This window comes from Oncorhynchus mykiss, chromosome 20, assembly GCF_057628025.1.
Source record: "Oncorhynchus mykiss isolate SJ-2025 chromosome 20, ASM5762802v1, whole genome shotgun sequence".
In the NCBI taxonomy this organism is placed as follows: domain Eukaryota; kingdom Metazoa; phylum Chordata; class Actinopteri; order Salmoniformes; family Salmonidae; genus Oncorhynchus; species Oncorhynchus mykiss.
In genome coordinates this window covers 31,183,335-31,209,123 of record NC_143041.1, presented here as the reverse complement: position 1 = coordinate 31,209,123, position 25,789 = coordinate 31,183,335, and the positions used below count along the sequence as shown (strand labels likewise).

At 42.8% G+C, this 25,789-nt stretch overlaps 2 protein-coding genes across 4 annotated transcripts; one reads left to right on the top strand and one right to left on the bottom strand.

The window, feature by feature from the left end:
* Positions 1 to 1,901: 1,901 nt before the first annotated feature.
* On the bottom strand, positions 1,902 to 12,280 carry dld (deltaD). Of its 2 annotated transcripts, none has more exons than XM_090212898.1 (11): positions 12,001 to 12,280; positions 6,745 to 7,035; positions 6,247 to 6,307; positions 5,884 to 6,141; positions 5,084 to 5,144; positions 4,840 to 4,970; positions 4,395 to 4,564; positions 3,973 to 4,189; positions 3,023 to 3,854; positions 2,778 to 2,904; positions 1,902 to 2,650 (listed from the first exon to the last, which is right to left on the bottom strand). In XM_090212898.1, the coding sequence occupies exons 1-11, from the start codon at positions 12,064 to 12,066 to the stop codon at positions 2,645 to 2,647; spliced, it is 2,220 nt and encodes a 739-aa protein (XP_090069024.1). In that variant the 5' UTR covers positions 12,067 to 12,280; the 3' UTR covers positions 1,902 to 2,644. The 2 variants fall into 2 exon arrangements, with proteins under 2 accessions (XP_090069024.1, XP_021431965.2); XM_021576290.3 differs by lacking the exon at positions 12,001 to 12,280 and adding an exon at positions 7,156 to 7,720.
* On the top strand, positions 12,254 to 25,137 carry fam120b (family with sequence similarity 120 member B). Of its 2 annotated transcripts, none has more exons than XM_090212897.1 (11): positions 12,254 to 12,352; positions 12,760 to 13,778; positions 13,879 to 14,059; positions 14,202 to 14,303; positions 14,438 to 14,598; positions 15,049 to 15,141; positions 19,416 to 19,622; positions 21,408 to 21,510; positions 23,399 to 23,728; positions 23,967 to 24,024; positions 24,139 to 25,137. In XM_090212897.1, exons 2-11 carry the CDS (start codon positions 12,762 to 12,764, stop codon positions 24,167 to 24,169), a joined length of 2,283 nt encoding a protein of 760 aa, XP_090069023.1. In that variant the 5' UTR covers positions 12,254 to 12,352; positions 12,760 to 12,761; the 3' UTR covers positions 24,170 to 25,137. The 2 variants fall into 2 exon arrangements, with proteins under 2 accessions (XP_090069023.1, XP_021431963.3); XM_021576288.3 differs by having other exon boundaries at positions 12,263 to 12,352; positions 12,757 to 13,778.
* The last annotated feature ends 652 nt before the right edge of the window (positions 25,138 to 25,789 follow it).

Sequence of the window (25,789 nt, the reverse complement as noted above, 5' to 3'; positions counted from 1 at the left end):
GAAAAAAGTGAAGTTAAAAGCTTAGCATGGTATGTGGAAACAACTGTCCAATAGTTGTGTAATACTAGCAAATACTTTTCACTGGTCCCTATCAGAGCCACTATATTCTCCCTGCATTCACAGGGCAAACTCTCTCACCGCTCCTCTCTGGCTGGCTTTAAAACAAAGTTGAAACCATTTCATTTGCAAACAAAATGGGCACATGGAAGTGGTCTGTAACGTTTTAACTAAGGCTAAGAAGACTTTCTATTACATTTATAAAGCACAAAATAGATAAGTATTTAGAGACACACTCTGCTTTGTATTTGACAGCACATTCCAGGGTAGAGAATAATATTTACACTTTCGTTATTGTTAGAATTGAAATGCCAAAGAGGGTCATTGCTGCTATTGACCTTCCCTCGTTTTAACCCTATTCAAGACAGCAGCATCTCTTTCGCAATAAAGAAAGAATCAAAATAAACTAGAAAGTGAGTTCTCAAAAATATTGCTTGTCATATACATTACCAATAACCTGGGGAAATACTGTGATTAAAATAGCAGGTTTATAAAGCAGGTCTGGTTGATAAACATTTGCTGTACCACATCATTAAAACAGTCAGAGCATGAGGTTGACTTTCCTCGTCCCTGATGGAAGTTGCTAGTAAAAAACTCCAACACTCTCACAGCTGTTTGATTCAAGAGCTTGTTTATCATTTCAGTGAGTAACCTGACAGTACACATTCAACTACCCATTCTGGTCAGAATATAAAATCTATATGCCACTGCTGCAGTCAGATCTTCGTTCAGACGGCGAACTAGAGGAGCTCATGTTTCACTTTAGAGTGTCCGTTAATTGATACATTTCTTACGTATAAATAGCATCCATCTGCATGTTTACAGGTGAATGCTATTTATCAAATAGAAAATGGATTGAACATAAACATAACTCTGGATCAGCATTCTATAGTAAATATTATTGTTTGGCTCTCTTGTGCTTATACACTGGTACAGTATACTGTATCTGCCTCATGCTCCCCAATTCTGGAATGGGGTGTCTCTCTAGTCACCATCTGGACAGCTGCAAGTCAATGTGTTATTCAGTCTAGTTTTCAGCTGTCCACTGTCCACTCAGTGCTTCAAAGACTGATTATGAATGAATAAAGAAAGACTTACATACTGTGCATATAGTAATGATGTATTTTCTTCCTGCTTTCATATCCGAAAGGGCTGTTCGACTGTCCCCATAGGATAACCCTTTTTGGTTCCAGGTAAAACCCTCTGTGGAAAGGGTTCTACACGGAAGCCAAAAGGGTTCTACCTGGAACCAAAAAGGGTTCTTCCAAGTGTTTTCCTTTGGATACAGCCAAAAGTTTAAAAGTATATAGTGTATATTGTATAGTGTAAAAGCCAAAAGTGTATATTTGTAACCATTTGTCATGCTAGTTTGGTTTCTCCTTGAGTGTGGACCAGATAAGTATTTGACGAGTACAAAGGGAAAGTTACTTGTACACTACCACTAACAGCCTTCCTAAATGACATTGACTAAGGTTTAAACAAAGTTGGAAAACTCTGACCAGCACATTTTCCAGGGGGGGGGGGGGTTATTTTTTTGACAGAGGGTTCTTTCTTCCTAAAAAATAAATTGCCATCAAGATGAGGGTAGTAATTTGTGATTACCGGGTGTGTCTTTGTCTCACTTAGTGAGGTACCACAGGGAGACAGTTGCATATTGCATCAGGCCAAGGATACTCACAAAGTTTGCAGTGAGACTACTTAGCGAACTTGAGGTCAAACATTGTGTGCATGTACTGTATGTCAAAGAGAAAACGCAAGAGAAGTAACTCTAGTACTCAATGTTGGATATTTTGGGTGACATGTTATGGTGTATGTGGATATCACAAAGGCACTTCTACGTTATGTTAATTATTTCATACATTATTTATTTTGGAAAAATATTTAGTTGATTTCCTTAATGGGCAACAGTGATAAAACATTTCCAATAGCTTCTGTACAATGCTTCTTAAATACATTTATGTTGGAAAACAAAGTCACATTGACCTGAAGTGCCTTATATACATTATACATATTTGCAAAACAAACAAAATGAACTTAAATTATATCAAAATGTACTCTACAAAAATCACAAACAAATGGAACACAATGTAATTAAATTAAAAGAATACATCTTTGAGAAAAAAAGCAACAGTATTTTAACAAATTTGAAGGTAGTGGTTTCCCCTCTCTAAACCAATTCAGAAGACTGGCTCAAAGGATTTACAAATACACACTGCAGTCGGTGCATACTCCTTATACACAGTTATTAACTCAAATGTGTATGTTTAAATACATATTAAAAAGCAACCCTCCATAGTGCAATGAGGTAAAAAAAAACTGTCCTCACAGGCAGTGCAACAAGTCCATATTACGCACGTTCCTGGGAAACATAACTTGTGAGAGCGCGGGCCAGTGTGGTCCAACATCCTTTTTATCTGCAGTCACTGTGCTTACTTCAGTTGAGAACCAGCTCATTCTGAATATCACTTTCAATGTCTTAGTCTCACAGCAGCAGTTACACGAAGGGAAACCTTCCCCCTGGGTTTGAGCAGCATTCACCGGAGTAAAACCTCCTGTAGAGAAGACGAGCTACAGCTCAGCTGTGGTGTTAAACCTGGGAAAAACAAGAGGGAAAGATGCTTTAGTTTCAGAGTGTTGAGCTATTCGCGGACCAGAGAAAACAAAATATGCAAACTGAAAAGAGATATTAGCAGTGGTGAAAAAGAGCCAACACAACTCACCTCAGTCGCAATGATACATTCATCTTTCTCGTCTGATATGACGTAGACTGACTGGTACTTTGTGTCATTGCACATCGATGCTTCGTTGTATGTCGACTCCTCTGGACGTTTCTTTTCTGAGGCGTCACTGAGAACACAAGAAAAATAAATACATTAATATCAACATTCACCAAGACTCTTCAGACAGAAGCATGACTACTCCCATATGTGGCACATAATTTATATCCAAATGTGTAGATATTCACCTCTTTAAACTTTTTCTGTGTTTATCTTCGAAATCACTGTCCGAACACAGAGATTCGGAACAATTTGATTCGGAACACTTTGCCTCGCTCTTTTCTTGGTCCTCTTTCGACACATCTTCTGGCTTCAGCTCATGCACCAGATTATAATCCGTTGACGAGTATCGGGACTTGTAGCCATTCTGCTCTCCTCCAGCATTGTCCGAGTGAAAGTCCACTTTCTTATTGGTGTTCTTGACCCCCGTCGTGCCGATCACGCTGACAGATAGGTCCTTGTCAGGTCGTTGACAGTTGTTGGCCAGGTTGTTCATGGTCTCACTCTCACTGTGGTTGTCTCCCTGCTGACTCCTCTGCTGCACCTTGACCCGTATGTAAACTACCAGCACGGCACAGGCCACCAGCAGCAGCAGCGCCAGGATAATCCCAGCACATACCGCGGTCCAGGGGAATGTGCCTTGGTCCTGGTCATCAGAGTATCTCTTATCAGCTCCCTCTAACCCGGGCTGTCCCTGGGGGTGCGCTGGCAGGAGGAACTGGCAGTTATGGCCGCCGTAACCTGGCACACAGGCGCACACGTAGCGGTTCTTCCTCTCGTGGCAGGTGGCTCCGTTGTGGCAGGGATTGTGCTCGCATTTGCTGATGGGCGAGCTGCAGTTCTTGCCGGTGTATCCAGGTGGGCAGGTGCAGGTGTAATCGTTCATGCCATCCGAGCATGTGCCACCGTTCTGGCAGGGGTAGTTGGCGCACTCGTCAATGTTGTCCTCACAGTTGGCTCCGGAGAAGCCCTCAGGGCACTGGCACATGTAGGAGTTCACAAGGTCCATACACCGAGCACCTGGAGACATTAGAAAGACATGTTAACCGTCTGTTCCAGTATTCATTCATGTCCTCATACTTACAGTAGAAAGATTAAACTGGTAAACACAGAACTGGAGAACTTTGTTTTAGCTTACCGTTGGAACATGGGTCGGAGGTGCAGTGGTCGATCTTCTTCTCACAGTTGAATCCGGCATAGCCAAGAGGACACTGGCAGTAGTATCCTCCCTCTGGGTTGTCAGCACAGCGTCCGCCATTAAAGCAAGGCCCATCGGCACAGGTCATGGCACTGAGCTCACAGTTATTGCCATAGAAGCCAGGGGGGCAGGTACATTTGTAGGTGTTTTCTTGATCCTGTCAGAGGAAAGACAAAGCATTTGCTTAGCAAAAGTTACAACTCCCTAACGACTTGTTATTAACTTGTTATCAACATGCTACATTCACCAGAAGGAATGCTTGCCAGATCTAGCATAGAAGAACCACAGACTATGTGACATTACATCACTGAGAAATGCTTTCTAATGTAACTAATGAGGGGCAGCTCAGCCAAACTACTTACAGTGCAGCTTCCCCCATTCCGGCAGGGGTTGTCAGAACATTTGTTGACCTCAATCCCACAGCTGGCCCCAGAGAAGCCGGGTTTACAGGAGCAGGTGTAGCTACCCTGGCCAGTATTGGTACAAGTGGCTCCATTCATGCAGGGCTTGTGGTGTGTGCAGTAGTTGAGATCTGAAACAGACAATGGCACATGTGGCTTAGTCTTCTGAGAGTTAATGTACAGTGATATCCAGGATGTTTTACGACTTATTTTGAGGCGAAGAAAGCACCCCCCACCAATGTTTTCACCAAGTTCGGATTGCAGTGTCCTATTCTCTGAACCTGATTGGTATAGTGCCTTAAAGAACAGATACTGTATGCTGTCTCAAGACCAGTAGAGTCTGAATATGGTGGATAATGACAGAAGAGCACTAGTCAGTTGCATATGGGAGATAAACAGAACTCACCTTGGTTGCAGAAGAGGCCACCCCATCCCTCCAGGCAGTTACACTGCCATGGCTGCTGGCAGGTGCCGTGAAGACATCCTGGGTAGCGGATGCAGTCATCACAGTAACGCCCACTGAAGCCAACTCTACACCTGTAACCACACACAATGCAAATTGTTAGATCCTGGCATATATGAAACTATACCAAACTGTGATCCTGTTGACTGGTGTTTAACACATTGCTGGACAGGTCATTGGGACTTACTTGCATTCACCAGGCTTGTCACAGAACCCGTGCTCCTCACCACAACCAGGAAGACAGATCGCTGTAATGAAAGAAACCATCACACGTGAATCATGGGAATCTAACTCATTGGAACATGTGTTAATACCAGCATAGCTTCTTTTCAGATGGGCCCTTTTCAGTAAACACTGGCTAATTCATTTCAGTGGGCTGGTGGCCCCATTAGCCATTACCTAGAAAATACGCTCCCCTTGTCACCAGGGGGACCAACATTCTGCTTAACACAGTTGCTCCCACACAAAAGATTCACACACAAAGGCTTCTTTTTCTCCTAACTATGGGTCAGAAGTCCCTTTTTTTCTTTTCTGCTCATACAGCCCCTCCCCTTAATGTCCCAGAGTCTGTGCAGATAAGAGTGGACAGCTGGTGTACATGGTGCCAGTGCAGGACAGCTGCTCCATTGTCTACTCTCACTCAGCAGCTGCCCGCTTCCAACAATGCCTCACCGCACTAAGCCAATCAACGCCAAGCGCACTGCCAAGTAGCCAATCAGGCATTACATTTAATCTATGGCACGCGTGTGATTATTCGGCAAACTTCTCTCATTTAAATTTGCCTAAACAGTAGCATAGACACCTGTTGCAACCCAAATGTTTGATAAGTGAAACTATTTGGTAATAACACATCATGTATTCTGACTAAAGACTGCAAATGAACCACATTAAGAATACTTTTGTCAAAGAAAAAGAAAAATGGAACAACAAATGTTAAAGTAGGCTAAGTATGGGAAAGGAAAAGTAAGGAGGGTGCAGTCTACTTACGTTCTGTGCAGTAGGTTCCCTTCCATCCTGAGTTGCAGATGATCTCACCACGTTCCCCACAGGTGAAGTGACCAAAGGCATCATCTCGTGGACGGCAGAAAACAGAACATCCCTCCCCGTAGTAATGCTCATCACAAACAAATCGGTAGGAGTACTTCAGCTCTGTTCTTCCACCAGTCTGTAAATCAGAGGACCACTCATCTCCCACTGTCAGATGCCTCTGAGTGGTGAAACGACTGATCAGACGTTCAGGGTTATCTGAAAATGGTGAATACAGGAATTAGTACATATATCCCTATACATATTTACAATTAATGATGATGTACATTTGTTTGGTGACCTGTTGCACTCTATGGAATGTACCTGTTGAAAGATCATCATCGGAATCTGTGTGTAGGGCCTCAATGATCAGAGAGAAAGTCCCCTGTTGAGAAAAAAAGAAGGAGAAAAAATCTAATTATGAACAACTGTGCCAAAGGGTTATAAGATGCTGAGGCACCACTGTCCATAAACATCAGGCTATTTCACATGTGAAGGTTGGCATCTGTTAGGCCTCATAATAGAGGTGTGCCACCTTTAGGCTTCACACTTAATTCAACCACTTTCACACTTACTCATAGCTGTAAAATGAAACGTTTCAGAATTTCACGCAGAGCTGCCAATTATATGCCATCTATGAGGATGTGAAGTTTCCCACCCTGATAACATTTGTTAAACGTGCCCAAGTGCCCCTCCTGTCCTAATATAGGCTACATTTCACGACCGTTACTGACATTGTCAATGCCCCATAAGTGGTGAGCCCTGAGCATGCTGACAAAGCCGACGTTGTATAATTTTACAAAAATGCGCTGAAACGCTCACCGGCCACGTGAATCCAAAAGAAAATGGAATAGGATTGGCGAATGCTTCTGCAGTTGTTTCAGGCACTTGGAAGGAGTTTGATCCGAGGACAGGAGTCACCGCACCGCCATAGGTACAAGGGGGTTCCGGTGTTACGTTAACTTGATAATGCTTCAAGCAGATTCTAAAAAACGTTTTGCATTCACACTGCTGAATCCCAGAGGCTCCTTTGCAGCAGTTTGTATTGCCTGTCACTCCTTTCTTGTTGAGAAACTCTTGTAACTTCAACTCGAAAACGCCTGAACCAAGACCCTGTAAAAACACAATAAAAACATTAAGGTTGTAATATGTTTTCGATATGTACACATGACTAATGAATATGCCTACACTTAAATTACAAATCAATTCAAGGGAGAGTCAAATTCGCAATACCTGGCATATCAAGACACAAAGGATGACAGCTATCGCGAGCGACTGGCGTCCCATTGTGGTGAGAATATTCAATAAATAGTTAAATGTCCACGAGCCAGGGCAATTTATGTATGACCCAGCTCAGAAAATCATCGAGAAAGTTATTTTCCGTTATCAAAAGTCCCAATTAAAAAATTCGGAAGGTCTTCAGACGTTTTGAATGGAACTGGAGTTTATATCGATGCTTCTCAGTGTATCTTCATGAACAAAGTTTACAGTACAATGTAATCCTCAACAGTGGTGCTGGTGACGAAAAAATCCCGACGAAGAATGTGGGAATAAACTCGAAATTCCGTGCCAAGGCGTTAATTCCAATCCAGTTATGAGATAATGCAGTTCAACACAACTTCTGATTTGAGGGTGCAAAGGAGACAACCCAATTTTAGGGTTGCTTGTGTTTTATTTATTTCCCCTTGATTGATAATGAGAAAAAGTTGTACTGATCCAAAATACTTCCCCAAGGCTTTCTCAGTTATTCTCCCTATGTAGCTATGCGTGTGTCTGATATCCCAGTCAGTCTGCGGCTGGTTATATACAGACTGCGCTGCTAGAGTAATGAGATGCAAATGAGCTACTCCCCAATCTGGCTCGAGCTGTCACAAAGGGACACTTTTCAAAACCTCCCTCTCAAAAGATCGCCAAATGGTCACTGAGCTGTAAAATGTGCAACCCTCCTTCCCCATGGCACAAAACAAAACATTCTCATTTACATTCCAACAAATTTTTAACCTTCAAGAATCCTTTACATCCCACTCTGACATAAACCTCAAATTACATCACAGAACATCTCCACATCGTAAGACCCATGTAGGCTCCATGTACCCGCTCCAAATAGCTCAGGCCTCCAATGTAAGATTATTTCAAACTTATTTTTCAGTTTTTCATCCCCATTTTCTCTGAAACTTTGCTTTTGATTTAATTTTTTTATTTTGTTATTGTTTGCCAACATAAACTTTGTTCACACCATTACAATTAGTTTATTTAACCACAATGTAAAACTAATGGTCAACATGAATTTACATGTAATCAAAAGGAAAAATCGATCAACTATAGCCTAAACAGGTTTTCCCATAGCTCTTGAAAAATCTTGGCCAAAACTAAGGATATTATCTCGACATAATTAAATATAACCAAACTACACAAATGTAGATGCTTGCACTTTACGCATGTACCATGAGTTTCCTCAACACTTTTAGCATCAACAGGTGAATGCTTTCATTTTTATGTATTTTTTACAACTGTAAATATTGTGTTGACTTTAAGCATATATGTATAGATTGTCCATTCTTATACACTGGGCAGTAAAAATTGAGCTGGTGTGTGTCATTCGCGTGGCTGTCATTAAGGCACTTTGTTATTGTGCGGGGGTAAGAATAAGTTTCTTCTTTGTTTCTCTCAGCTGTATGTTAATTCAGGCAGCAGCACCTGCTCTCTCCACAATGTACTAGGGAGAAAGAGCTCCCCTCGGCGCACGCTGCCGTCCCTACAACAATGTCCAGTTAAAAAAAACAAGTAGTTTGCTATTCCAGGAAAAAAAAAGTCATCCCTTTTTTGATTATTTCGATATTATTCAACAACAGAGATTTTTTCAACTAGGCCTAGCCTATCAAATCTGGTAAACTGTCCATTATTTTTCATTGCTGAAACTTTTAGAAACACATTTGTGTCATGTGAAAGAGGACATCATTTGTATTGGTGGCTCTAAGCTGATTACTCTGCCTCTCTCTGGTGACACTGAGAGGGTGTGTGTGTGTCGGGGTGGTCTTAATTAGGACGCTAATTGAAACGGCATTTCAATTTCTGGCGGGTGGCAACAACGACATTTACATTTTTGAGCGGAGTTTAAATACAAGGAAACCGTTGATCCCATGCGCAATTATGCAAAGTTTTTGTTTCGTGTGTTTTAATCTACTCTTGAGTTTACTAAGACATTGTGTGTATAATGTCTGACTGATGTTTTTTTTGTTTACAGTCCTTATAATGTTCAAGATATGACACATCCAAATAAAGATTTGGAATAGGTGCCTATCTTTGTACCCAAAGGAAAAGTAGGAGAGAAAACATTTAAACACTATGACTAATACCATTATTCATGTCTCTACATGGCCATATGTGTTCTAAAATCTGAATTGTATTTAACCAGTTGATTCAATGCAGTAATCCGAAGGATGTGGCTCCACGTTTTTACAGGTCTTTGCTGTGTGCGCAATTCCGCGTGCTTGAGGTTTACGCATTCACCACTTCCCGCAAACTTCTATCATCATATCGGTCTTCTATCAGAGATTTATTATATTGACGTGGCACACATTTCTCGATTACTGCAGCAAAGCGTAACTGAAAGGCATGGTGAAATCCTTCAGAATCATGCTCACTACACTTATTCTTTTCAAACTTAATTTATGCCACGCGATTCTGTCTTGGTTAAATCAAGCAGAAAGCTCCTTATTCGAACTCCCCCTTCTTTCTGAAGGTGGACTATGGGGAGACTGTTTAACTTAAGTGTTTCTATAGGGGGCTGTTGTACTTTAACTCCTGCCCACCAGTAGCTCCAATGAACAAAGGAGGGACTCGAGGTCTGACTATTCATCTTTTCTTTGCGCTTTAATTTTCATTGATTTTGAATACAAGGGGGAGGGGAGCCCTTGGGGATTCTATCTGAAGGGCACGACACGCCTTTAGACGCGGACAGCCCCCCAAGCCAACCATCTGCTCCTCACCAAATGGCGTTTCCCCCCCAACTTCAACTGCATGTCTCTACTGTTTCTCTACATATTGCAGTCTTCATCCAAATTGGACTGGAAGCATGTTAAAGAGACTGCAACGGTATGATTCTGACCATATGGTTGGGGAAGCCAGAACTTTTTCCAGATAGATTGCTCGTGGGAACATAAACACTGTGAACATCACACCATAACGACCAGATAGGCCAACGCCTGAGTTGCTATGTTAACAGTACACTGATACAACCCAATCGTCAATTTAGGACCTTATTTGATGTACCGCGGTATGGCAATTGCTCCTTTGGATCAAAATGATGACCTGCTGTTATAACTTTGTTGCATAAATATGTTATTAGTTGTAAATAATACATGAATGTATATTGTTTTGAACAACATCAACACACACCAGTTAATAAAAGAAGTGTCTAACGTTTTGCTTTGTCAAATAGGCATGCAAGCAACAGGTGAGATGTGCTGAGGCATCTCTTTTCTCCATCGTTTCCCTCAGTGATATAACTGAACTGGAGTACAGACATAAGACGTAGTTTGTTTAGTGCGCTGAACCTCCAGGCCTAGATTTATTTTAGGACAATGGATCTCTCGTCGGCATCCTGTGTGATGCTGCAAAGGCTTGTGTTGATTACAATGATAAAGAATCTGTCGCGTGGCTCGATTGCTTCCAGATGAAGGATAGGCAACAGCGGAGCATCATCCCATGACGACAGAAACTCAATAGAAAATCATCTGTTCGCTTTGGCCCTACCCCTATTTTAATGACAATAGCCTACCCATGTTCTTACCTGTGATTTTATGAACGAGATGGGATTAATTTGTCTTCAAGAAGTCAGATTACTCTGGCCAGCTGTTCTGTGAGTGGACAAAAACACATTTCAAAGAGGTCGTTTTTTGTGCCCTGTATGTTGCTGGGGTCATGGGGGGAGATTGGGGTAACTTTGTTTGTGTGGGTCTGTGTGTGAGAGCGTGCGCGCTTGTATTTGTGTGCATTCTTTAGGACGGATTTGTACTGCTGAGCCACTCTAGAATTCTTTAGCAGAGTGGTGGGCAGTCGCGTGCTTTACCGAGAACATCTGCCTCTCTTCTGGGTATTTAAAAAAAACGTGTGTGTCAAGGGTGGGTCCTTGGGGGGAGGGGGGGGGGGGGGGGGGGGGGGGTGAAGAAAGTCAATAAAAGGTTAGAGGTGATCCACACTGCAATATCAAGATGTAGGCCTAGGTCTATAACCTAGTCCTGTAAGCATATGAGCATTAGAAAACCCCATATTCAATGGATTAGAGGTATAGCATATATTAAGGCCTCTGGGCCTACAAATTAAAGTATGCACTGCAAAATAGTTTGCATCGTTGTATTATCAACTAAAATAAATACATAGCCTAAGGTAGGCTAAAATAGGCCTAATAAATTAGCAGAAAATATTGTTGTGACTTTGTATGCTGCAGTCTTTTTTTGTTTTTAGCCAATTGCATCCCTACCCCCATAAAACCAACCACCTTCGCTATTTCACCCTCAGGATGAGCTCCAGCGATAAAATACCATCAGACCGTTGTTATGAGCCCCTCACCCCAATTCTGCAATCTGAATTACGACACAACGCCATCCCACTGAATGGTGGATTTAACGGGGCGGTGCCCCTTTAGAATGGCTCCCCATGTCCCTGGGAGCATCTGCCCAGAGATGAACAGATGTAAGCACCTGTGGTGACAGCCCGCATATGCTCTTACCCATTCACACTTTTCAAGACACTGACACAATAGAAGATAGAGCTTTGTGTGCGCAGTAATATAACTCCTGGATGATCTATTTCTCCTCAACAGCAGTAGGCCGTAACATCAATTCAATATTATGCCTAGTTAACCAACTTCACTATTGATTAAACGCTTTCCTCAACTTTATTTCAAAAGGTTAAACAATTATTAGGGTATGAAGAGGGACAACATTTAAGCTAGGCCTGAATCATAACCTAGGCCTACTTCTTATTAAATAGGTTAAAGCTTTATGTAGCAAGGTCCCTAACGGATGCTCTGGTGATGTTTCAAAAACCGAAACAAATGTTGCAGACTCGAGTTACCTTGTTGCAGAACGTTACAGTCTTCATCCAGGTTGTATCACGACCGACCGTGATTGAGAGTCCCATAGGGCGGCGCTCAATTGGCCCAGCGTTGTCCGATGTAGGACGTCATTGTAAATAAGAATGTGTTATTAACTGACTAGCCTAGTTAAATAAAGGTTAAATAAATAAAATATAAAAACAAAAAAACAAAATAAACAGTGTAAAAGTTCAACAAAAGGTATCCCTGCGCGCACGTGTGTTTTTGGCTCTTACGTGCTGACGCAACTCCGCGTCCAGTTCAAAACAGGAAGTGGTCCTCTCTGCTGAAGACGAGCTAGCACACATGCTGCTACGTTATCTTAACGCTAAAGTAAGTAAGACCACATTAAGGTTGGCTATTTGGTGCATCACGTACACACAGTTATGCAGACTGCAATACATTGAATACAGTCCAAACCCATAGTTGCTTGCCAGGCCCAGGGGTTGTTTAGCTAGCTAGGTAGCTACTGTTACATGCAAGTCCTGCAGACTGAAATGCATGGACAGGGAGGCACAACTAAGCGCGCGCAAAGTGAGCGTGCACCTTTGAAACTGTTTAAATTGTTGTAAAAATTATTTCCCTGAATATTCTGTGAGCATTACCCATTTAGTCAGTCATTAATTCACTTGAATGATATACATTGACTGGTATGAGCTTGTGTAAAATATTGCTCCTTTCAGAATAGCTCAGCACACTATTTAAAACGTATTTATCTAATTTGTTTGTCTTTGTAGCAGGAATGGGTGTAAAAGGCTTGCAGTATTTTATGGAGAAATGTTGTCCAGAAACCTGTGTGATGGTGGACTTCAGGGAGATGGCAAGGCAGCATGTCAACAGTCACCAACAGGGCAGTAGCACCCCTCTTCCTACACTGGTGGTGGATGGCATGGCCTGTCTGAGGCACTGGTACAGTTGTCAAGCTTGGGTGTATGGTGGTCAGTGGAAAGAGTATATGCATTGCCTGAAGGAGTTTGTGGGTGCATTCATGACTGCAGGTATCCGACTTGTGTTTTTCTTCGACGGGGTAGTGGAAGAAGAAAAACGGGCGGAGTGGATTAATCGGCGACTGAAGGTCAACGAGGAGGTTGCCAGGGTGTTCCACTATTTAAAGTATCATGGTCAACAGCCTGGCCGGGAGCTGTTCTGCCTCCCCTCAGGGCTGGCCACCTTCTCTCGCTTTGCCCTCAAGTCTCTGGGCCAGGAGACCTGGTGCTCTGTTCGCGAGGCCGACTATGAGATCGCCAGCTTTGCCCTCCGTCACAACTGTATGGGCATCCTGGGGCAGGACACAGACTTCATCATCTATGACTCAGTCCCCTATCTGTCTGTGGCTCAGCTAAGGCTAGACACCATGACCACCGTGCTGTTTTCCACAGACAAATTGTGCCACGCCCTCCAACTGCAGAAGAGTGAGCTCCCTCTGCTTGCGTGTCTCCTTGGTAATGACGTGGTGCCAGAGCAGCAGATGCAGCGGCTGCGTAGCGATGCCTTGACAGCTTACAGGAGGAAATATCCACAGTCTCCACCTCAAGGGGAGAAGATTTATGCTGTAGCAGATTTCATCAGTAGCAACAAGCTGTCCAGAGAGGGAGCACATGGTGTTAGCTGTCTGCCTCTAACAGATAGAGAGGTTCTGGAGAAAGGAGTACAGTACTATCTACTTCCTGGTCAACAGCCGCTATGGGACATTAGTGATACCTGTCCTCGTAGCCCTGTGTGTCTGATGAAGAGCTACTTGAGTCCTGACATCCTCCAGGTAATTCAATATAAGAAGCAGACATGCATTGTTGCAGTTTTAAAGAGATAACATAAAAAGCCCAAACAATATGATGATAGTTTTGAGTCCTGTTTTACAGGCAGCCAAAGAAAAGCACATGCGAGCAGAGTGTTTTATGGTATACAATGTACTGTATGATGGTGTGGTGGAATGCAGTAATACACTTGAAGACAGGGAGGATGCTGAGCTCACTCCACAGGCAATTGTGTATCAATCTTGCAGAGAACGCATCTACGGCATTCTGTTACCCGCAAATCCAGGTATTGTATATTACGTGGTTATTACGTGGTTATTACAATATTACATGGTTATTACAACATTGCATTCTTATTTGTTGTCTGTTTTACTACCAGGCACCAACTCAATGAAGCAGGTTGCCATTTATCATGCATCTTTTCTCAGACAGTAGTGGACGGGCCCCAACTGTGAGGGAATGGTTTGTTTTTCCTGGAAACCCACTAAAGGACCCCAAAGTAGTCTCTCCCTTGCCCCTGAACCACTCTGGTATGTTATGAATTCTTAACATTAATTTAACCACTCATGTGGAATAAGAAGTTGATTGCCTATTGATGCAAAGTGCTGTAGATAGATTTATCTCACTTTGAAATAATATTTTCCTCGCCATGTTGGAAAACCAGATTTGAAGCGTTTATGGTTTGGGAAGAACTCCGAAACAAAATGCCTCCGCATCTCCACCTTCTTGGCTATATTTGAGTTGGATGAATTCTCAGTGGAGCATGATCGTCTGGATGGCTCTTTGATGGCTGTGCTGTGCCTTGTGACCCACATTACCATGCAGGTGGGGAAAATACTACGTTTTAGCGTGAAGTGTTTTTTTTTCCGTCTGCCTTTACAAACACCTGTACTTCAGTCTCTTGTCTCAGTAGAGTGTTAGTCTACGTGAACCAGTCTCCCCTCTGGGGTTTTACAATGTTGCCGTTGCTCTAGCTCATATTAATGGACTTTGTTATGAAAAGAGGACTGACATTATCACATAGATAATTTAACCCCCCCCCCCCCCCCCCCATGCTCTGATTTAAACTTTTTCTCTGTGGTTCTCTCTAGACAATGAAGCTATCAGCGTCTGATAAGGAACAATAGTTATGTCTACTGCTACACATAGGGTGCTCTATGCATAATGCCCTTTTCATGTTTTCTCAGTGATTTCTCATTCTTGGATGTTTGTTTTGTATACAAGACTGTGTTTCCATTACCCTCAGACTAGAACACTTCTCATGCTTGTTTTTAGGAGGGCCACCTCTCCTTGGAAGACATAGATGCATATCTCAGCCAAGCTATCTGTGTCAGGTACAAATCCTACACAGAACTGCTTCACACAAGGGTGAGTGAGATACGCTAGTGTCCTCTGGCTGTTTCATACAAACCATTTAAGGTCTTTATAGATGCTTTATAAAAGGGTTGTCACATTTCTGAAAGTGTCAGATATAAAGACCTGTTACTTATATAGTTATACATTTGCTTATAAATTATTTGTGTAGCATCTATGTAGGCCTTATTCAGAGATTGTGAAGACTTCATTTAGCTTTTAAAGTTGCTTGTTTTAAAGTGGGACCCCTCTATTTTCGAAAAACTGAAGAAAGTTGGAAGGCATAGAAGTCTTTCCAGTATATGCTCTGCATCTTTATACTACTCATCCAAGTCTTCTAATTTTGCATGTGAGGACAACCTGCTAATTAGGTTGGAGAGTGTATAGTGTATAGCCCATGATCATATGGCTCCTACCCAGTCATTGAGGTGGTTGCAAATAAACAACCACTTAAGATAATGGCCTGACAAAGGCCTCAGAGTGTGTGTTGAAGGTCGGATGGAGGATGATTGGCTTATAGCAAATTACTGACAACAGACTGAGAGACAATAGCAGGTAGGGTGCACTGATTTTATTTGGCCCACCCTAAGTCTTGTGAATGTCTGTCTCCACACCGGCAGGCATTATTCACTCACTTACATGACAACTGTGTAGACACATTCAAACAAATACATCCCTAACCACACCCAAGACAACAACAAGAGAATGAGGCTGGGAGAATTGGATAGTCAAAAAGCCGTTTTTCCACGATACAGCAAGTCCTACAGAAGAAACTCGGTTGACTCTCTCAATATGCAAGAAGATGCAGCAGGAGAAACTGCTGGGGGTGGGGGTGTAATTTTGGGTTGCATTGCGACATTCCTGCCCAAACTGCTCTAATTGTGGCCTGAACCTGAGAGCGATGCTTTGGCGACGGACTCCAAGCTGTCCCTGACACTGACCACAGCAGCTATTTGCAGCTCCCCACCCTAATTTAAACCTTACTATGCCTGCTATTTCTGCCCCAGCTGCCCAGAGCGGGCGGTGGTTTTCCTGGGCCCGGGTTGATAGTGGCTACTTACAGTAGAGATAATGGATGATAGCAATGACAAATTAAAGCTTAGTGGGAGACATTCAGGAAGCCACCTCCTGATTTACAGTGCCTCCATAGCGTCCTCCTTAAAGCTAGCATCAGTCAGTTTCTCTGTTCTTGTCAAATCAGGATTGTTACTGTTACTCTGATATTAATAGAAATTGACTGTGCACACTATCATGTGTAACTCTCCATTCTTTCTCTTGTGATCATTGAACATTTGTAAGGATTTTGTGTGTTTGTTTATATAACAGCTTCAGTAAACTCCAGCTTGTGTAACACTAGATCCCAGACTATATGGGGTGATTGTTTGTGTTGGGGAGATTTCTATTTAGTAAGTGCACATTAGCAGGTGTTGAATGGGTGGACTGGAGGAGGGAGCGAGAGGCAAATGCGCCGGGCGGGGTGGGGACCGCCTGCTGCTGGACAGATCAGAGTGTGTGTAAGCTTGTCTGCCTTTCCTACTCCAGGGCTCCACGCGCACCTGTTGCCCCACACCATTGTTGCATCCCATCGGGAAGTATGTCACATCTGCCTGAAATCTCAGAAGGCCAGGGGTGGGGAGGGTCAGTGAGAGGAGGAGGGGGAGACAGATGGCAGAAGACTTTCCAGGAGCAGCCTGATACCCCTGGAGAGTCTCTATCTCTCTCCTCTCTCTCTAATCTCTCTCCCCCTGCAGTGCTTTCTCATACTGGGGGAATGTCCATTCAGCCTAGGGCTGGGGATCAGGGGATGCCACTGCATTAGGGAGCTGCTGGGAGCCAGCATTCAGCCCTCATCCACACTCACACCAATAAACCCTTTTATTCAACAGCAAGGGCTCCAAATTAGACATTTCCTAGTTTCTACTAGTCATGAGTAGGGTTGTGAAATTCCAGAAACATTCAATAAATTCCTTGGTTTTCCAGAAATCCTGGTTGGAGGATTCCAGATTTCCTGCTTATTCCCTCTGTATTCTGGGAATCCTCCAACCGGGATTTCGGGAGAACCAGGGAACTTATTGAAAGTTCCCGAAATTTTGTAGCCCTGGTCATGAGACACTTGTTCATCTAAGCTTGTACAACAGAATGGGATGTGCGGTGCTGTTTCAAATATACACTGGTAAGATCCTCTCTTGTGTAATGGACAGGAGACGGTTGTCCTGAACACAGAGGGGTGCCCCCAGGAGTGTTGGCTGTCTCAGGCGTCTGGTTGGAAGAGATTTGAATGTTTATGCTTTGGGGAAGTTGCTGTGAGGACAGCTGCACCCATCTACTTAAAAGACATGGTTCTTCCCAACTTTTACCCTCTTCACTGAGGGTGGATCCATGGCTGGAGATTAGTATTCTTACTTCAGCATTTAGAGAAAAAAACACAACATTTTGGAAAGGAGGTTTGACTAAGTTTAGAAATGTTCAAGGAAAATTGTAACTGGTTTTCTAATTGGCCAGGGATCCCACACACAAGTATGTGTTTCCTACTTAACTGCCACTTTCAACCAATGAACAGGAAAAGTGTAGCCACACATTGTCAAATTACTACGTGTCAAATTGGCCAGTTTAGGCCTATACTCTGTTTTAAACAAGCCCCAAAGTAGTAGCTTCCCTTGCTTGCCTGTATGTGTGTTTAGATATGGGATGAGTGCTTTGTTTAGGGGCAGTGTGCCTGGAAGGCACAGGCTGCTGACTGCATCCTTTTTAGCTTGATCTCTCTTCTCTCTTAGTTTGCTTTAGCTGAAGCTGTGTTTGAATAGGGAGCAGGCGGCAGGCAGGTTTCTGGGCTGATGTGTTTGAATGGGGAGCAGGCGGCAGGCATGTCTCTGGGCTGATGTGTTTGAATGGGGAGCAGGCGGCAGGCAGGTTTCTGGGCTGATGTGTTTGAATGGGGAGCAGGCGGCAGGCAGGTTTCTGGGCTGATGTGTTTGAATGGGGAGCAGGCGGCAGGCAGGTTTCTGGGCTGATGTGTTTGAATGGGGAGCAGGCGGCAGGCAGGTCTCTGGGCTGATGTGTTTGAATGGGGAGCAGGCGGCAGGCAGGTTTCTGGGCTGATGTGTTTGAATGGGGAGCAGGCGGCAGGCAGGGCCTAATCAGCCCTCTTATCTCCTATGGGAGGGACCAGGTGAGACCTGAGGGTAAATACACTCCCCTACGTATTTATTTGGACAGTGAAACTTAATTTGTCTCTACTCCAGCATTTAGGATTTGAGATCAAATGTTTCATATGAGGTGACAATACAGAATGTCAGTTTTTATTTGAGGGTATTTTAATATCTGGTTTACCATTTAGAAGTTAGAGCACTTTATGTACAATTGCAGATGCACAAAGATCATGCCCCCAAAACATGCTAACCTCTCACCATTACCTAAACAGGGGTTGTTAGCATTTTCTGGGGGGTATGCTATTTAGGCCTCTGTCACAATTCATTATTCAAGATTCATTCATAATTATCCGCAATCATGGTAGTATCCACATACATGTAGAAGTGTTCAGAAACATATTCTATTATTATTTACAATAAAAGTGACTCCAAAAAGACATCCTTGTGTGGCTACATTATTTACTATTAATTTCTACTGGGCACAACATAATCTGAAACACAACCAAAACAAACTGCAAATGCATTCAACAAGTTTGTGGAGTCACAAGCTTGATGAAAGTCATTGTGTGCTAAGAATATGGGACAAAATACTAAACTTTTGACTAAATTTAATACACTATAATTGCATTTGTCGAAATACTTATGGTACCTTCAAATGGGGGGACTAGATACATAAAGTGCTTTCATGTCTAAACAGTAAAACAGATATGTATGAAAATACCCTCAAATAAAAGGTACTGTCGCCTCATATAAAACATTTGATCACAAATCCAAAATGCTGGAGTACAGACCCAAATTAAACATTTTAGCGTTCCTGTCCTACTTAATATGTAGGGAATTGTACAGGGAACATCTGCCTGTTGGCTAGCTAGCTACTGCTCTTGTCATGCTGCTACCCGTGCCTCTCCTCTCTCTGTGCAGATCAACTCTCTGGGGCAGAGTTTATTTACTGTAACTTGTCTGGCTCCATAATGTATGTGCTATAGCATACTCTTCTATTGTCTTCATGCCATACAGTTAGGACGATACATTACAGAACACTCCCATAGAAACATATGGTGTAGAACAGATATGGTTTTCTGTCATGTAGAATAGAGAATCATGTGAGCTCTATTGATTCTATTTCTATCTGCTCTGCAGGTCTCTCATGTGGAGCCCCGGGCGGTTCAGCTGGGCTCTCTGTTTGTCCGAGGGCTGACCCACCTGGTGGCCGCCAACAGTGCTTGCGGATGCCCCTTCCCCATGGAACAGCTGATGCCCTGGAACACCTTTGACGGCCTGCTCTTCCACTCAAAGTACCTGCTGGCTCACTCAGGGAGGCCACAGGAGGAGCTGCTGGAGGGCAATGTGAGTCAGTGTACACAGTGGTAGTAGGATTGATTATAGATATTAGCTACTGTAACTGCGGTAGGAATAATTATAGCTATAAGCTACTGTAACAGTGGTGGTAGGTTTGATTATACACTGAACCATAATATAAATGTAACATGCAACAATTTCAAGGATTGTAATGAGTTACAGTTCATATAAGGAAATCAGTCTATTTAAATAAATTCATTAGACCCTAATATATGGATTTCACATGACTGGGATTACAGATATGCATCTGTTGCTCACAGATACCTTAAAATTAAGATAGGAGCGTGAATCAGAAAACCAGTCAGTATCTGGTGTGACCATAGAGTTGATCAGGCTGTTGATTGTGGCCTGTGGAATGTTGTCCCACTCCACTTCAATGGCTGTGCGAAGTTGCTGGATATTGTCAGGAACTGGAACATGCTGTCGTACACGTCCATCCAGAGCGTCCCAAACATGCTCAATAGGTGACATGTTTGAATGAGTATGCATGCCATGGAAGAACTGGGACATTTTCAGCTTCTAGGAATTGTGTACAGATCCTTGTGACATGGGACCGTGCATTATAATGCTGAAACATGAGGTGATGGCTGCGGATGAATGGCACGACAATGGGCCTCAGGAGCTTGTCACGGTATCTCTGTGCATTCAAATTGACATAGATAAAATGGAATTGTGTTCGTGGTCTGTAACTTATGCTTGCCCATACCATAACCCCACCGCCACCATGGGACACTCGGTTCACAATTTTGACATGTTGGCAAACCGCTCACCCAAATGACACCATACACGCTATCTGCCTGGTACAGTTGAAACCAGGATTCTTCCGTGAGGCGCACACTTCTCCAACGTGCCAGTGGCCATCGAAGGTGAGCATTTGCCCACTGAAGTCGGTTACGACTCCAAACTGCGCTCATTTCAATACCCTGGTGAGGACCACGAGCACGCAGATGAGCTTCCCAGAGACGGTTTCTGACAGTTTGTGCATAAATTCTTTGTTTGTGCAAACCAAGAGTTTCATCAGCTGTCCAGGTGGCTGGTCTCAGACGATCCTGCAGGTAAAGAAGCCAGATGTGGAGGTCCTGGGTTGGCGTGGTTACACGTGGTCTGCGGTTGTGAGGACAGTTGGACATACTGCCAAATTCTCTAAAACAACGTTGGAGGCAGATTATGGTAGAGAAATTAACATTAAATTAACTGGAAACAGCTCTGGTGGACATTCCTGCATTCAGTATGCCAATTGCACGCTCCCTCACAACTTGAGACATCTGTGGCATTGTTGTGCACATTTTACAGTGACCTTTTATTGTCCCCAGCACAAGGTGCACCTGTGTAATGATCATGCTGTTTGATTAGCTTCTTGGTATGCCACACCTGTCAGGTGGATGGATTATCTTGGCAAAGGAGAAATGCTCACTAATGGATATAAACAAATTTGTGCACAAAATTTGAGAAATAAGCTTTATGGAACATTTCTGGGATATGTTCTTTCAGCTCATAAAACATGGGACCAACACTTTACATGTTGCGTTTTATATTTTTGTTTAGTGTAGATATGAGCTACCATAACTGGTGGTAGGTTTGACTTATAGCTATTAGCTATTATGTCTGTGGTGACTATCCTCAGATGAGGCCCCAAAAGCAACTTCCAGACATTGTGTCTCCAAAGTTGTCTTTGAAACCAATAAAGTCAAAATCATGTAGGGGAAACCCTACCTTGTACGTACACTCAGCGGGGAAGTGTTTTTCTTACTGAACTTGGCTCATCTTGTTTAGGCATCCTGGGTGTCCCTGTTCCGTTTTCTGAGAGAGCTGGTCCTGGGAATCTGCAGCAGGCGTGGCCAGACCATCCAGTCCAGACCACGGATAACACATCCCGGTGAGAGACCCATTCATTTTACTAATGAAACATGTTGAGGTTTGAGTGTCGGTGAACAACGCACCCATATTTACATAAACACAGTCCATTCGTGCTAATAATGTCCTATTAATAGGTCATTCTGCCCAGTTAGTGGGTAATCACTGTTCAATATACTTTATCTACAAAACATTTGTATATGCTTATACTATTTACTAAAAAAAATCCATGACAACATGGATCCTCCTCAAAGTTATGCTGCAATGTTGGTTGATTACTGAGGCAAAGACATTGCTACTCTTTGCCACGCTCGGAGAGTCAGCCTATCATTATTATCCATATGTTCTGAGTAAAAGGAAAGAATTCTAGTTGAGAGAATGTGTACTCTACCATGTAGGACTGTTGGTGCCCCTTGTGGGGGAACAATACCCAGTAGTCTCTACAGTCTATAATAAGATCCATCTGGGCCTCAGTCCATTGGCAAAGTTCCAGTGGAAGATCATTTTGGCTCCTCAAGATGCTTTGTCATAACAAGAATAATTCTGGGTTTCTTTTTATAGGATGTGATCTATATTAGGTAACATAACAAGACAACCAAATTATAACATCCCAGGACTGTTACAAAGTCCTCAACCCCCACTGCTCATCTGGCATCCAGCGTACTGTGGTTCTTTTTGGAGATTAAAAGAACCCGGACGGAAAAATGTTCTCCATCTGTTTGTTCTCTTGACATTGAACAACACGTGAAATATGAACTACATTTTGTTTAGCTTTGGTTGCTTTTGCTTGGGCTGCTATGATTTGATTTGTAATGTCTGCTCTTTGTCCAAACACAGTATTTGAATTCATGTATGATACCCTATTTCTGTGGGCCACAAATACTATGAGATATTGAGTGTGGAAAGGGGGCTTAAGTTTGGAATAAGCGACTAGTTCTGTAAACAAAATCTAACAACTCAAAATAAGTGTTGAAGTATAGATGGGAATGGGAACTTGTCTAAAACTGTCATGCTTAGTAGGGCCAGGACGATAGCAGTATGTTGATACTCCTTAGGATCGTAGCAAGGAAACAAAACACGAAGCGGATTTAAATTATTTAGGAAAACAGGCCTAATGTTGGAAACAGACATCGTTATGTTGTCATCCAGTCACATGTATTTATTTTCCTAGCTATAGCGCACAATATTTGACACACAGCAGGTTTTTAAACGGAACAAAGAGTTTTGTCTGCTTCGTGTTTTCATTTCTGCCATGGAAAAAATCTTGAGATATTGGTATCGTCACAGCCCTACAATAAGCCCTACAATGGTTTTCAGTAAAACATTGTTATGCTCCCAGAGTATTGAGTTCCTCTGAGGTGAAACAAACATTCTGACCCTAATAACATAATGAGGCCCCTCTAATCATTAGAGTGGCTAAATAAAAACAAGACAAAAACAGCTACCACGACCGTGCGTGTGTGTGTCTGCCTGTGTGTGTGTGTGTGTGTGTGGGAGGCTGATGTTTAAGAACAGGCTTTAAATATATATATATATATATATATATATATATATATATATATATATATATATATATATATTTGTCTCCTTGCCAATGTTCACTTTAAGTCTCTGTCTTTCATACAAGTATTGTCCTGAGTTTATAGATCCCATATGCTGTAAAAAAAAGTGTTTTACTCCTTTTATTCAGTGTACACAAAGGTATGTCTTCAATTTATGTCTTAGACTCAACCAGTAATCATTACCCAAGGGTTGTGGTGAGATGGTGGTGGCGCTTTGCGAGCACAGAATTGTATGGTTTGTGTTTGGAGTGATTCTTAATGTTTCGTCTCCACGGCGAAATATTTATACCAAGACTCAAACTCATAATTAAAAGAGCATTTAAATATTTTGTGTGGTGTTTTCCTCAGGGAAGCATGTGGATCACAGCGAGCAGTGGAGGGAAAGAGGAGCCCCATCGGGACAGCATGGTCCCTCTCCTCAACGCTACAGACCCCAGACCAGATCCCCATCAGGACAGCATGGTCCCTCTCCTCAACACTACAGACCCCAGACCAGATCCCCAGCAGGACAGCATGGTCCCTCTCCTCAACACTACACACCCCAGACCAGATCCCCATCAGGACAGCATTTTCCCTCTCAACACTACAGACCCCAGACCAGATCCCCATCAGGACAGCATGGTCCCCCTCCTCAACACTACAGACCCCAGAGCAGAGGTCCTAGAGCACAGGCACATGGTAGGCTACAGACAGGCCACTAGCTGCAGGTTGCTGCCTGGGCCAGGGCATAGTGCCATTGAGGTTTATTCCAACCAGCCAACAACAAAGCAGTAGCAACCTAATTTGATTCTGTTGTTGGTTGAATGACTTTCAACAAGCTAACTAAAACATAATGTTTAAAAAAATAAATGTTTAACTTGATTTTATTCATAATCATATATCATTCATAATTAATAATATTTTATGTTTTTCACAGAACATAACAGACCAAGATCAACACATTCAAACAGGAGGAGATACCACCTGGCACCTAGGTGAGTGTCTGCGTTTGTTATACTGTTGCATGAGCAAGCTGCATCCATTCATTCTGCATTGCCTTGAGATTTATTTTTATTCTGATTTGTCTTGACCCTCTGTTTTTACTGTAGGTGGCAGAACCCCCATCCTGATTTCCCTTAACTGTCAGTGTTGAGTGGACATGCCTTGCTGGGACCATCTTACAGAATTGCCCTGTTAAGAGCAGCACAGCCCAACACACTCAGTGGATGTGTCTGATATTAGACTGACTTGTGTTGAACTTTGTGAACACAGTTTGTGTTACCATAACCTCACTATCAGTTGGATTGGCTTGGAGAAATGTAGGTCATGTAACTGTATGAGATATTGGTTGCAATAGGAGAGGATGTGCATCACAAGGAGAGGAGAAAGGGCTTAGTAGGTGAAAGAGGACCTGAGGTGAAAGAGAACCTGAGGGAGCAGTTACATTTCACTTGGTTTAGCATCTGAAATCCCAAAGTAAGCATTGACATACCAAAATAAGAAGGGATAGGTGAGAGTGGGGTAAGTTGAGCCGCCCTTGTTTCTAGGAAACCAGACACAAAATGTGTCATTTTGACCAAATGTTTAGGAAGAGGTCATTTAATGTCTGTGAGGGAAGAAACCACATGGGAAAAGTGGTAAGCAAGTTGGGTCCTCCAAAAATATTTTCAACCAAGTCAAATTTATTTAATGTGTTAGGTTTAGGTACAAGCATCATGAAAATTCTAACTAGATACTTTTAAGATTGTTCCATACGTCAGTTGAGGTCTGTATAAGCTTCAATATAAGGCCATAAACGTAGCATAAAAGTGCATCCTTGTAGCTGTGTGGGCTAATATAGTCCAAATGTTTGCCTTGGGGTAAATTGAGCCAATGGTTGAGGCAATGGCCAGTTGAGCAAATTGAAGTATTTTCTTCCCTGGCGTAATGCAAGGCATTATCGCTGGGATATGAGATAACAACAAGGCCTATGTTAAAAGTGTTTTAACAAGTACAAAGTGTTTGTTAGGTGCTAAACCTGTGTTTTAAAATATGCTTTAAATTATTTTAAAGTGATTGTGATTGGGTTGAATTGTGTTTGGGAAATAAAAATAGACATGGTTTTATAAGGGTAGTGGTAATATTTCATTTGGTACAAACTTTACCCTGGCCTGTGGCTCAACTTACCCCATGCCCGGGGGCAAGTTGTGCCAAGAGAGCACTTTTTTTTTTTGTATTTATGTACTTTTTACATGAATACTGATTATTACCATGGATACACGATATCCTGAAATATATGTAGATCATTGTTTGAAAGAACACTGTATTTCCCTTGATAGAGATGCTGAATTTTTTTTTTTTTTAATGGCTCAATTGACCCTTTTTTTTTTATTTTTATTTTTTTTACCCCTTTTTCTCCCCAATTTCGTGGTATCCAATTGTTGTAGTAGCTACTATCTTGTCTCATCGCTACGAGACGAAGGTTGAAAGTCATGCGTCCTCCGATACACAACCCAACCGCACTGCTTCTTAACACAGCGCACATCCAACCCGGAAGCCAGCCGCACCAATGCGCCGGAAGAAACACCGTGCACCTGGCCACCTTGGTTAGCGTACACTGCACCCAGCCCGCCACAGGAGTCGCTGGTGCGCGATGAGACAAGGACACCCCTACCGACCAATCCCTCCCTAACCCGGGCGACGCTAGGCCAATTGTGCGTCGCCCCACGGACCTCCCGGTCGCGGCCGGTTACGACAGAGCCTGTGCGCGAACCCAGGGAC